Genomic DNA, 13,071 nt, shown 5'->3' on the forward strand with positions numbered 1-13,071 from the left:
CTTGCTTCTCACTTTTCTCTGCTGGAGCTGGCTTGTGTCTGACTGCCTTCACAGTTGGAAGAATCACATCTGTTTGCACCAGTTCCCTAGAGATACCCAGAGGCTGTGTCAATTCTAGTAAATTAAATGTGCCCAGACCACACTCTGATGTGTAAGTCAGCTGGTATGGGAGCCCGGTGTCTGAATTTTTCGTCTGTTTTGCACTCTAAAAATGATGGTGACATCCAAACTGCTTTTTGGAAATGGTCCTTTGCAGGTGGCAATTTCCAGTCTAGACTGAACTACGGCTAGTTAGCACATGCAAAAAAATGTGGCATAGACTTTTTTACAGTTCAGCTGTATAGACAGTAGAATTCCAGTGCCCATGAGTGTTTCCTGGAACTGTTTAATTTACTAATAAAAACACTCTCCAGGAATCTAGAAGTCAGTATGAAGTCAGAGTAGTGTAGACTGTGTCCAAGTGAAATATGTTTCAAGTTCAGGATTGTCTTTATCCTTTCAAAAATCTGCAACAAATTTAGGAAGAAGTTGTGAGTCGGTACACTAGCAAATAAAGATATGAAAAAACTCATGTAATTTTGTACTCAATTGACCACTGAGAGGAGACTTAGTTTATTTTATTTGGTATTACTTTGGCAGTGATGAAGCAAGCTTCATTATTTATAAATGATGATCATTAGGAATACATGGATACATAGGATAGTATTACTTTTTTATTCTATTTCAAAATTAGAAATTATTTGCAGAATGTTTTAGAAATGTGGTAGAAAATTGCCTGACCTTGGAAAAGTTGCTAGAAAGAATGTGTTTGGTTGTTTGTGGTTTTTTTTTTTTTTCCTATGTAGGCCTTGTAAATCCATATATTTTTCTTCCCAGGATGTCTCAGTTGCTTAATTCTTTTCTTTTTGACCTTCATGGTTAGAAAATCTGGAAAGTGTTAAGTTTCTTTTTTAACCAATGTTTATGATCTGCCAAAAATATAGTAGAATGAAAGTATAGATTACAACCAAAATATTCCAACAGCTGTAACATGCATATTCTTAATTGCAACAATGAACATGACGTGAGTACTATGTAGGCCAAACTTGTACCACCAATATGCTCTAGCAGGAAAAAGAAGTCGAGTTTTTCAAACAGCTGAGATAGAAGGATCAAAATTGTTTTGTTTTCGCTGTGTCTAAGATAACTTGTTATACTAACATAGATTAATGCCACACAGATAAGCAAATATTAGTTTTTAAAATAATGTTGATAATAATTCTGTATTTGTTAAGTGACCTTTTACCAATTTGGTGTTTTTTCCATCAATTGCTTCTACAGAAAAGCCATGTGCCTTATTCTGTTCACCGGCTGGAAAGGATCAACCCATTCTTCTAACAGAAAAGGTGATGGATGGGACTTCTTGCGGCCAGCATGGGTTAGATGTCTGTGCAGATGGTAGATGCCAGGTATGAATTACTTGTTTCAAACCTGGATACACAGGCAGATGTATGCAAGCACGTACATTTGCTACACATATGTGTTATTTCTCTGATACGATGTTGCAATATGCATGACCAAGATTGAATGGCTCTTTTTGAACCATATTAAAATATTTTAAAGTGATTTCACTCAGGGCAACACAGTATGTGGAGTAGCTGAAGGGTTAGCTTGTGGAATGTGTATCTGTGATGGTAAGGATGCATGTAGCAAACTGCTGCAGAGTGGAAAATTAGTATAATTGATTTCATCTTCTAAGGGAAGCCTCAGCTTTCAACAGGTTGGGAAATTTTGCCAAGGGGTGTATGTATGTACATCTAGTTCTGCCTTTCTCAACAGTGCCAAATTTTACATCTAAATAAACCAAGACTGAAGGAGTAGAGTAACAGATAATTAAAGCTGAGTGCATATGCTGTTCACGATCCTCAGAATTAATTTGATTCATAGGAGTTCTTTTGTCACTTTTATAGTGCCTCATATGGAAACTCTTCTATATAAAAATCCCACAGGGCTGCTTTTTTCCTTTGTCCGCTTCTCATTGCACACATTGAATTCAGTTACAAAACCCAACCTTTACCATAGAAACAGCATTGCTAGATACTGTAATAACTTCAACAAATTAACTTCTAGATACACGCATGCATGTACGTATGCATACAAATACATATATGTACATATAGTTATCCTTTCATGAGTGACTGAGTGTGTGCAAAAAGAATACTCTTAACTACTTTGCTGAGTTGAGGCTTTTGTTCACCATGTAACAATTACAAGTTTAATCATAAAGATGATAATATAGCCCATTTTTCCTGGAAAAAAAAGTAATTTTTTTTATCATTCACTTTTCACTACTGACTAATAAAGACCAAAAAAAGTCTTAAACCAAACCCACCTGACTGACACTGTGTTGGCTTCTTGGAATATCATGAGTCAAAGAGATGGGTGCTAGTCAGATTTGAAAGTCTAATTTTTAAGGTCTTCCACATTTTACCCTCTCTTCTTAGACAACACATTAGGAAGAATTTCAAGGACTACAACTCTGGAGTTAGGAATTTATGTAGGGACGCTTTGTGCTGAAGCAGAATTTTAGCTATGATACTAGCTTTAGGCTTCGTAATTATAAGGTTGATAAAGGATCCTGGGAAAGAAGAAAAACAACCAGATGTGCAGAGGCATCCAGTTATACAGGACATGAGAAAGGTAAGGAGAAACTGAAAGAAATTAATTAGCACAACTAAGTTATTTTAGAGGTTGTGTTGACATAGCTTCGAAGGTTATGTTCCCAGGATTGAAAGTAGCCAGTAGTGATTTTGTTGTTAAGAATTTAAAATTATTGTATCCAATCAGTAGCTGCCAAATCTTAAAGAGCTCTGTATAAAAGCATGCACACAACACACAATAAATGGCTTACACTTTCATCATAATTGGCTCGTCTGGGTGGTGTCCAAGAACTCTGCGCGCTGACTGCTAAGTGCCCCGCGCGCTGACTACAAAGAACTCTGCTGGTCTACTACATATTTATAACTTGTAGATGGGCAGTTTTGCTCTTTACTTGCACTGTGATTGGTATTTTGAAATCTGTATTAATTTTTTAGGTAGAAGAACTCATAATGAAAATTCTCTGCGTAAAGCGAGAGTAACAGTCTTAACGTGCTTTGAAATGAGTGGCTCGTTGATTGGCTCTGGTTTCTGTTCTTAAAAGAATCCTTTATTTTCCCTTTAACCTAGCTTTTATCTTCATTATTTATCTAACAGTCTTGAAATTTAATTGGTTTTATCAGATGCATTTATAGAGAGTATCAGATTACCCTATGATGACTTCTTTAGACTTCAAAAGGCTTTTATTTCATATCAGGCCACATATGATATTAACTTTATTCCTGTTGTGAAGCTACCCCTGATATTTTTTTGATAAAAATGTGTCTAACATAGCGATGTGGAGGTGCTTGAGTAAACTTAATTTGTTTTAAACTCAATGCTTTTTAGCAAAACACAAATACAATTTATATTTACATATTCTAGGTGTGTTCACATCCTATTCAGAAGGAGACATAAGGCTGACATTAGACAGCACTTTACCATTGTGGATATAGCAAAGAACCTCCCGTATTTTGAGTAGAAAGCAATGGAGTTGCACATGTTGCAGTTGCTGAGCAGGAGAGCCTGTGTAGCATGTGTTGCACAGTGGCTCAGAAGGTCCATAGGTCCTGGGGGTAGGTGGAAATGCTGTTGTGTTCCTCTTGGAGAGCAGCTGGTAGAGTTAGCCAACCATACAGGAAGAGCAAATGCAACAATCTACATAAAATCAGCAAAAATTTCTGTGGAAGGGATCTCTGCACATGAACTAATGCAACTCTCATTCGGAACAGGGCTAGATCATGTTGGTTAGGGCGTCTTGCAAAAGGGTGAGATGCATACTGCTAGACAGCTTTATGAAAAACGTGATCTGTGTCTCAATAGCTTTATTTTCTTCTCCCACAGAAATTTGGCTGTGATGGCATATTAGGATCTCTGGCTCGTGAAGATCATTGTGGTGTATGCAATGGTAATGGAAAGTCATGTAAAGTTATTAAAGGTGATTTTAACCATACCAGAGGAGCAGGTGAGACTGTTTATTTCAAATACTCAGAAAACTGGCAGCTGTTTGATTACTTTGAGCATTGGGAACTTTAAAAAGCTGTACTGCTTAAAATTATGCAGCTTCTCACAAGAACTTCAGATCTACTTTTTTAAGATAATAAGACACTTAAGATAAAACTGCTTGAGTATTTTTAAATTTAATTCTTTGCAAAATTATTGCAAATTGTTTCAATTATAAAATTAAGGCATTATCTAATTCATCTTCCATTAAGATACACATATTTCACAGAAAAGCCTCATTTTTTAAAGATGCGTGAAATAAAATTTGTGGGTTTTTAGTACGTAAAATGAACTGTAAATTCTTATAATGTTTAGATTCATTTAGTGTTCTTCAAAGTAAATTTCCAAATTATGATCTCTTACCTAGAGTAACATCATTAAATCAAGTCAGGCAGTGGGAGAACATAAAGCTGAATGTGTGAAGAAGCCTTATATCTTTGCTTTTATGCTAATAGCATTTCATAAAAAGCAAGTAGATTTTCTGATGCAGAATGAACATGAAATTTTCAAACACTGCTGTGATCTGTTCTGACTCATTCTAGCACCATACTGTTGTCAGAGTGGAAGACTGAAATCCTAATAACATGCACCACGCACTATGTATACCTTTTTCCCAGAAAAGTCTTTTATTTGAAACAGTATTTGTCCAACAGTTTTCAGCATTTGTTTTCCATCACACTTTCAGTTTCTTGAGTAGAAAATGTGGAGAATTTCAGGACAGTAAGTAAATCACATAAGAAAATATAGTAATTAGAAGCAGACAGTCTATCTTTGAAAAATCAAAGACTCCAATGCATTATAGACCAAAGTATAATACATTTTTTAAAAAAAGTCAGGCATAGTCTTCAGATGTTTGTGGCTGGCCCTCTCTTAAGCTGAAGGTAATGCAGAGCAAGGATCCCAAACCACGGATGAGTCTGGAGGACTGCAAAGAAAGTGGCTGCTAATAGAAATTTCCATGTGTCAGCTGTCTTTTATAGCTAATGTGAATATCTGCACACTTTCAAGTTTATTCAGGGTTCTGTGTCAACCCACAATGTTGTGGTATTGCCCTCTGAACAACTGCTTAAGTTCTTTTCCTTCTCAAGAAACCGGACTATCAGCAATACTTAGAAAATATTAGTAGCTCTCAAGGAAATAAAAGATAAATAATGCTGCTTTGCAGCAATTTAATTTTCACATTTCAGGATTATTGAAAAGGTGGTATAAATGCTCTGTATTTTGTTATAGAACATTACTTAGCTACAAGAAATGAAAACTTGGTTTATTGTCCACTTTTTGAAGTCCACCCAGTAATCTAAGATATGTTTTTATTTATTTATAACATTACTGCACGCACAATGTTTTTCACCTCCGTTGCCTTTTCACCCTTTTTACTTAAAGCAAATTGCTCAACAGCATGTTTTAGTCCTACACTCTAAGGAAGCAATTGTAATGTAAAGTAAATAACTCATAAGCAGACATCCAAAATAAAGCCATTTGTAACAGGGTTTGAATGTGTTAAAGCAAGAGGAGGGAGATGGAGCACAAAATATGAAAAAAACAAAACAAAAGCCAAAAACAGACAGTGAGAGGATGTTTGGGTTTTAGTGCCATGTCATTTGTGTCTTCACGCTGAGTGATGTTGAAATTATTTTGTGGTCATCTGGTGGTGTAATGATGACACTAAGCCACTTGGCCAGAGACAACTTCATCTGCACCAGCCCCAGCCTGCCCAGCCTCACTAGTTCTTGTTATGTTTCACTTTGCTACACTCTTTTAATTGTATATACACATAGTGCACAGTTTTATTTCTTGTTTCAACATTTTGCAAGAACCCTCAAACCATTGCTATGTAAATTATAAGTTGTTACATTTAAAAAGTGAAATAGGGGAGAAGAATTGAAAAAAAATACAAGATGTACTTTCCCATGCTTTAGTATTTAACTCGGGACATCTGGTCTCATGTCTAGGTTATGTGGAAGCTTTGGTGATACCTGCAGGAGCAAGGAGAATCAAAGTTGTGGAAGAAAAACCAGCTCATAGTTATTTAGGTAAATGTTTTATGTTTTAGTGTTCGTGTCCTGTTTTGGTCAGCACTGAAGAGTGCTAGCCAAACATGCTTTTGTGATTAAACAAAATTCTGAGTGAAAAAAAAAAATCTGTGAAGAATACCATCTAAAGAAATTTTGTAGAAATAATAAAATGAAAGAACTCTTATAGCACCATTCTTCACGTAGGTTTTATTTGAACTTCTGTCTCATCTCATTTTGTTTAGAGAATGTCTCAAATAATGCATTTAGATTATTTAAGAAAAATTCTGCATACCTTAACATTTTCAATTTTTCATAGGAAATACTTCACCTTAAAATTAGTGAAAAGAGTTTTATGCTGAAACATGGAATAATTTGTGCTCAGATAACAAAAGAAACCACACTGACCAACATATAGCAAATCACCAACAAAGTCAAACAAAAGTTCTGAAATTAGACTAAGAAAGCAGAAAATTATTTCTTTGAGTTATTTTGAATTGCCTGAAAGTTTTAACGGACAAATTAATAAAAAATAATTCTTTTTTTTAGTTTTTCAATTTCTATGAAATTGTCATTCATTGAAGAGTTTTCTCTTTTAATGAGTTCTAAAGCTGTTGTGTAGGACAGTGTAATTTATTACTATTACTGTTACAGGGTTTAAATTAATATATAAAATATCATTATTGGTGCTGTTCCATGCACTGCTTAAATTTAAATTGAGAGAGACTTAGTATGAGAAACAGGACAATGAAATGAAAAATTATCTGATTTGATCACTGTTATTAGTTCTGCTCATAAGTAATATCAACATTTTAAGAAACTTTTTACCTGAGTGTTCTCAAATACTTTGAGAGAATGTTGAAGATGGTGAATCGTAATTATGACAGCCTAAGTTATCAATGGGTAACTCTTGGTTTATTGTGAGGTCTGTACCTGCCCTGTTAAGATATCACAGGAGATAGACTGGAGATCTGGATTATTTCATTGTTCTGCAGTGAACCATAGAAATGGATACGTAAGAGTGTCAAATTGATAACTGAAGTTTTAGTGACATATTTTTTAAATTTTCCAAGTTTTTTTTCCCCTCTGTGTCTACTGTGTTAACATTTGTGGACAACAGAAATGCTATTATTTTTAATTTTTAAATGATGTAAAAGTAAATAAATGTTGGAACTGTATTTAAGGAAATTAATTCCTTTTTCATTAGTAGCAAACTGATTCATCCATTACTTTACAAAAGGCAAAAATAATGTAATGCTTTTTATGCACATAAAATAGTGTCAGTCATGCTGCTTACTGGTCAGATCAAATACAGAGGGAGTCAAAGGGAAATGTGCTTCTCTGGATTTACTTGGTGGTCAGGAAGCAGTCACTATGATCTAGAAGCTGCTGTATTGTTGCTGAAGTGAAGCACACATCAGTAGCATCACTGGGTGATTGTGCTGTTGAAGCAAATCTTCAGAGGAGTTCTTTTGAACACCTCAGATATCCTCTTTATCTGAGGTATATCAACATACACCACAGTAACGGGACCTCTGGCATCCCAGGAGAAAAGAAAAAGTATAACTTGCAACTGCATGTACTGAATCAATTGATCTGTTGAGGTCTGTACTGTCCTTTCTCCCCTGTGGGCAGGTAGGACCGGAGATATGGACAAACACTAGGTATCCTTTCCTATTGAAGTTATATGAGAAAATGCATAAGAGATTGTGATTCTTCTCTCATCAGTAGAGTATCCAGAAATAGGAATTATTGGGGGGGAAGAGGGACAGTGGGAACTGTTTATTTAATTTGAGAATATTTCCTAAAGTATATAATTGCTAATTTTGAAATTAGAATTAATTTATTTAAGAAAGAATTTTGAGATTTCTTTTTTAAAAATAAACTAGCAGTGATAACCCTGTCTGCTTATAAACATGTTGACATGAGACTTGGTTCATTGGCAGTTACTTTAAAAAATTATTGTAAGAACAGCTATAAAAAAGTTGTTTCATGCATTATCTAGATTCCTGTTGTCTAAAATAATGCTTTTTCTGTTGCTAAATTTTAATTTATATTTAGCGGGTGCTAAAAGTTTTTTCAAAAAAGAGTTCTTAATGTAGGATACAAAAAGGAAGATTACAGTATTTTTGTATAAGAGATACAACAGGCTTTGAGATTAGAGACCTCATTCATGTGACACTTGTATAATGGCATGACAGGTCCTGGCCCTATAATGAATTAATAAGATTTGTTAGTGGTATGTAACTATACAAATTACTTACAATCTAAAACCTGAAATTTTTCTGTGCTAATTGGAAATGAGAGCAATTATTTGTTTTCAGCTGAACTAAAGTGTATTAGCTGTATCATTATTCTCAAATATATGATCAAGCTGTTTCAGGCATATAGATCTTATGGACCTGCAGTTTAACACTGCATGACATTGTAATTGCCCATTCTCTTACAGGTATCAAGTCCATAGGTGTGCTGTGTTCCTGTCTGAGTTCCTTTATAAAATGTGTTTCCCAGTTAAAAAAATACTGGACCACGTTTTGGGGGAGGAAGATGTGGGAAAGCAGATGGGGTCTAACAATACAAAATTTTCATTCCTTTATTTCTGACAGTGCTGATAGTTTTAAAATAACATGGACCAAATCCTTAGACCGTGTAATTTCTGTTTTCAAGGGAAGCCAGTCAAGGACCTGGTCCTGTAACAGAGACCAGAGTCCATTGAGACTAAATCCTTTTCTTTTCATATATAGAGGTCCATACAAGATGGTTAGTAACACCTTTGAAACCATTCTACATCAAGATGAAACAAATACCCTCTATATAAAAAAACTGATTGACTTCACAGTGCTGTCTTTGAAAAACAGCTGTGAATAGGTTGAGAACTTATGGGTAAATATTAGGGGCCAAACCAACAAAGGAAACGTTGTGATTGTTGTTTACTAAAGGCGGCCCAGCCAAGGGGAGGCTGTTGATGAAAACCGTCTTACTTCAACTACAGGACGTATCACCCTTGCAGACTTTGATCATGCTTAGGGACTTCAGTAACCTGACATCTGCTGGGAAGAAAACCACCCAACAAGTTGTAAACAGTCCAGGAGACTCTTGGAGTATATTGAGGATAATTTCTTAATTCAGGTCATAGACAGTCCAACCAGAGAAACAGCATTACTAGACCTTGTTGGTTGTTTACCAACCCAGACAAACTATTTAGAGAGGTCAAGATTGGTGGCAGCCTGCGCTGCAGTGATCGTGCCCTGGTGGAACTCACAATCTTGAGGGATATGGGCCAAGTGAAGAGTAAAGCCAGGACTCTGAATATTAGGAGAGCGAACTTTCAGTTGTTTAAGGAGAAATTAGTGGATTACAGCCCCTGGGAAACTGACTTTAGGGACAAAGGAGCAAAACAGAGCTGGCAGCTCTTTAAGGATGTCTTTCCTAGGTTGCAAGAGCTCTCAGTTTCCACACGTAACAAATCAGGCAAGGAAGGCAGGAGACCAGCATGGCTGAGCAAGGACCTCCTGGTCAGAATGAAATGTAAGAAGGAAATGCATAGGCAGTGGAACCAGGGACATATATCCTGGGAAGAATGTAGGAACACTACTTAGATATGTAGGGATGTGATCAGGAAAACTAGGGCACAGTTGGAGCTGAATTTCACAAGGAATGCAAAGAATAATAAGGGCGTCTACAGGTATGTTAATCAGAAAAGGAAGATTAAAGAAAATGTACACACACACAAACACACAGTGATAAGACAGAAGAACTAATGACAACAAACATGGAGAAGGCTAGGGTGCTCAACAGTTTTTTGCCTCGGTTTCAGTGGTAAACACTCCTCCTACATTTCTCAAGTCCCTGAATATCAAGGCATGGACTACTGGAATGAAGTCCCTCCCATCACAGACCAGGTTCAAGACCACCTGAGGAACCTGAACAGACACAAGTATATGGGACTCAATGAGATGCATCCAGGGGTCCTGAGGGAAATGGTTGATGTAGTTACCAAGCCACTGTCCATCACATTTGAAAAGTCATGGCAGTCAGGTGACGTCCCCAGTGACCGGAGAAGAGGAAGTATTCCACCATTTTTAAATAGGGCAATAAGGAGGACCCTAGGAACTACTGACCAGCCAGCCTTACCTCAGTTGAAAGTTCAAAAAGTTACTCAAATCTCAAGTCTTAATGTTCTTAAGATGCCTTGAAGGGAACACATGATTACCTGAATGGAAGTGAAGCAATTACTTCTTTGACAAAAGATATTGTTGAAGGTACTCTTGTACCTTTTTAATTGAATTTCAGGTATTTTTTTGTATTTATCAATTTACTTGAGAAAAATAAGTGTCAGTCAAAATAACATTGTTTTGGTGCTTTTCTGGAATACTCTCCAATGAATTTTGCACAGAGCAAAAGGCAAAATTCACAATTCACAAAGATGGCAACTTCCCTCTTTTGGTACAAATGCCTTTTTTCTTAATGTCTCTGTAAAGTGTGGCAATTTCAATTTAAGCACAAATTTCAAAGTTAATAGAGTGGTGCAGTGTTTTACAGTTTTCCATAGAAAACAGGAAAAGGATTAATAGGCACAAATTTACCAATTGGAGGACCGAGACCAGGGCACTGTTGCTCCCCACTGAACGCTGGGAGGTTTAATAGCTGAACTGCAAAATGTTGCATTTCTATGGCTGTGTAGCCTCTTGCACCTCATTAAAATTGGAAGAGTGTGTATCCCTAGTACAGTAATTAAAAATACATTGCACTCATCACCGTCACTTAATTGTCATAATGACATAATTTTGTGTTCTGCAGAGATACGCTTTTAATTACATCCCTTTTTTTAGCACTCAAATTTTGGTCTTGGCTACAGTTGCAGTAGGTTTTCCCCATCTGAGTTTTCTGTGTTTGTCTTTTTAGTTGTAGATGTATTGCTCGATTTGTTTTATAGCCTGAGAGAGGATACACTTGTGTGCTGAATTTTCTTCCTGTATTGCATTACTTTGTACAGGAAATCCTCCTTTATTGAAAGCTAAGCAGAGTGGGCGTAGGTGTATTGTGTGGAATAAAACTCAGTGGACTTGCTTACAATGTGAGGTGTAACAGAGTCAAGAACAGAAGCTGGACTGCCTGAATCCAAGCCTAAATTTTAGTCTTGAAGGATACCCTTTCTTGCTTCATCTAAGCCCAGTGGCTCAAGTGGGGAATCTGAAAGCAGAAAATGCAAGGTGTAGTATATTTCTGTATTCTGAGCCTGGGATTCTAGTCCCCTGCCCATGTCTGTGTGCTGTGGCACACACGTTCATTTTAAAGACAAGACAAAATTATGCAAGGTCTGCTGCTCTCCAGGGAAAGGATGCTGCTCCATGTGAGCAGCATGACCCGACTGGACCTTGGGGCTTTCAAGTACATTTGTTTTGTTTCTCCACTGGGAAGAGGGTTGGCCCCTACAGTATAAACACTAAATAGAACTTAATTACCATTAATAGTAGAATGTTTAAACCTAAACCACCAATCTTTAAATCTAGTAAAATCACTGGTTATTTTTAGTACAGTAACACTGTTCTACAGCATTAATGGATTTTATATTCTTAACATTTATTACACAGTGCTGCAGTGGTACACATCACGGGTGTCTCATGCACTAGTATTTCTGCCAGTCCATAGACCTGTTGCCATTGTTTCCCATAGAAACAAAACATAACAGTATAAATATGGATAGGAGAGAAGATGATTACAGGAGTGACTCACGTTAACTTACAACTTTAAAAAAGAAATTTTGGACAAGGCTTAAACTGCTGAGGTTGTCTTACAACAGTCTTATGCCAAACATGCAATTTCAATGAAGAGGAATGTATAAAGCTTCTTGTCCAGAAGGTAACTTCGAATATATTCTACTTCATGTGATTATTCAGACCTGATTTGAACAAAATAAAATAAAGTAAAATAAAATAAAATTACAAGTCCTTCACATAAGAATCTATTCAGTTTACTTTAGAAAACTAATGTGAAATCGTGTGTTCTCAACATATGAAATAGATCTTACCTGACTTGATGCTGCTTTTGAATATAAATTAGGCCAACAAGAGGAATGATTCAGACAAAAACAACAAGCTTTTTCTATTTGTTAGAAGCATCAAATTATGTGGTGAAAGTGTACAAAATAAGTGTTTAGGAGGGATGACAGTAGTATTGTTACATTCTAAGTTGGAAAAAAAGGCAAATGTAGTTATTAGAGGGGAAAGAATTTACACTAGGATTTTTTTTGAAGTTTTAGCTTAGTTCCACAAATCTTGAAGAATGTCTTCTGAAAATTTTGTTTCCCATCCCTTTATGGATTATAGAAATGACCACTCTGGGAACAGAGAATGATTGCCTTTCCCTTAAATGAATACAGTTATCAAATTATGAATTATGCTGGAGCCTGTCAGTCTCTTGAGGCATTAAAACACTGATGTTAACTTCAGGTAATGTTAAACATTCATGGTATTGCCAAGCATTTCTTCCAGTAAGTGTTTCTGAAGCATATTCCAGTTGAAGTGCATGTATAGTAGGATCCATAAATATCTCTGCAAACAAAGTTATGTGATTTCACCTACTGTTTAAATTTTCCAAACAGGAAATGATGGGGGCCCAGATCAGTACTGAACAGACACCTTTTATATCGGTCTTTTTTCATATATTTTGCAGCTCTTCGAGATGCTGGAAAACAGTCAATCAATAGTGACTGGAAGATAGAGCATTCAGGAACATTCAATATTGCTGGGACCACTGTCCATTATGTTCGGAGAGGTCTCTGGGAGAAAATATCAGCCAAAGGTCCCACAACATCACCTTTACATTTACTGGTATGACAATATGGATTTTTTTTTTACCTGATTCCTGTCATATAGCATGGTAACTAATATTTTTTCCAGTCTCCTGAAGGTAATGAGATCTATGTAAGATATACCTG

The 13,071-nt window shown here is 36.2% G+C and overlaps 1 protein-coding gene across 1 annotated transcript in view; it reads left to right on the top strand.

Annotated features, from left to right (window-relative positions):
• The window catches only part of LOC104470542 (A disintegrin and metalloproteinase with thrombospondin motifs 19-like), a 28,142-nt gene extending 15,172 nt beyond the window's left edge, over positions 1-12,970 (top strand). The window contains exons 6-9 of the mRNA XM_010085504.1: positions 1,321-1,448; positions 3,961-4,081; positions 6,072-6,152; positions 12,807-12,970. Of these exons, the coding sequence (XP_010083806.1) occupies positions 1,321-1,448; positions 3,961-4,081; positions 6,072-6,152; positions 12,807-12,970 (494 nt within the window). The remainder of the gene's footprint in view (positions 1-1,320; positions 1,449-3,960; positions 4,082-6,071; positions 6,153-12,806) is intronic.
• The last annotated feature ends 101 nt before the right edge of the window (positions 12,971-13,071 follow it).

The sequence above is a fragment of the Pterocles gutturalis genome, unplaced genomic scaffold (assembly GCF_000699245.1).
Source record: "Pterocles gutturalis isolate BGI_N339 unplaced genomic scaffold, ASM69924v1 scaffold9365, whole genome shotgun sequence".
Classification (NCBI taxonomy): Eukaryota; Metazoa; Chordata; class Aves; order Pterocliformes; family Pteroclidae; genus Pterocles; species Pterocles gutturalis.